The sequence below is a fragment of the Sphaeroforma arctica genome (genome assembly GCF_001186125.1).
Source record: "Sphaeroforma arctica JP610 unplaced genomic scaffold supercont1.15613, whole genome shotgun sequence".
Taxonomy (NCBI): Eukaryota; class Ichthyosporea; order Ichthyophonida; genus Sphaeroforma; species Sphaeroforma arctica.
This window is the reverse complement of record NW_014024945.1, coordinates 1-500: the sequence shown is the minus strand read 5'-3', so window position 1 is coordinate 500 and position 500 is coordinate 1. Positions and strand designations below refer to the sequence as shown.

Below are 500 nucleotides of genomic sequence, written 5' to 3'. Positions count from 1 at the left end.
ACACACACACGACACACACACACACACACACACACACACACACACACACACACACACACACACACACACACACACACACACAATCACTCACTCCTTTCATTTATATACTCATCTGTATGGTTGGTTATAATGAGGGGAGGCATGTTCTTGGAGAAGTATCCGCTATCCGCAGCATTGTTGACAGGCATATTAGGTGTCTTTATAGGCAGGTACACCTTGACTGGTGAGGTCCTTGACATCGCGTGCGATTGCCCAGATGTCAGCTCACTTGCACATAATATGAACACAGCGCAGAAGTACTGTTTGCCTGAATACGCCACACCATTCGAACAATACTTTAAGGAGCTATCGGTGAAACAAGAGGGCGGCGAAAAGTTTACTGATCTTCCGCTGGCGCATAAGTGGGCCGACGACTTTCAGGCTTACGATAATATATTCGGTCGCTATAGAGGAAAAGACGTTCTCTTCATGGAGGTATATTATGTTTACATAATCAACAT

At 45.2% G+C, this 500-nt stretch overlaps 1 protein-coding gene across 1 annotated transcript; it reads left to right on the top strand.

Moving 5' to 3' along the window:
- Nucleotides 1-129: 129 nt before the first annotated feature.
- Nucleotides 130-474, top strand: SARC_18317 (hypothetical protein; the record flags this gene model as incomplete). Its single annotated transcript, XM_014287602.1, has 1 exon — nucleotides 130-474. A coding segment is annotated over one exon (345 nt), but the record flags the coding sequence as incomplete, so codon positions are not given.
- Between the last annotated feature and the right edge of the window lie 26 nt (nucleotides 475-500).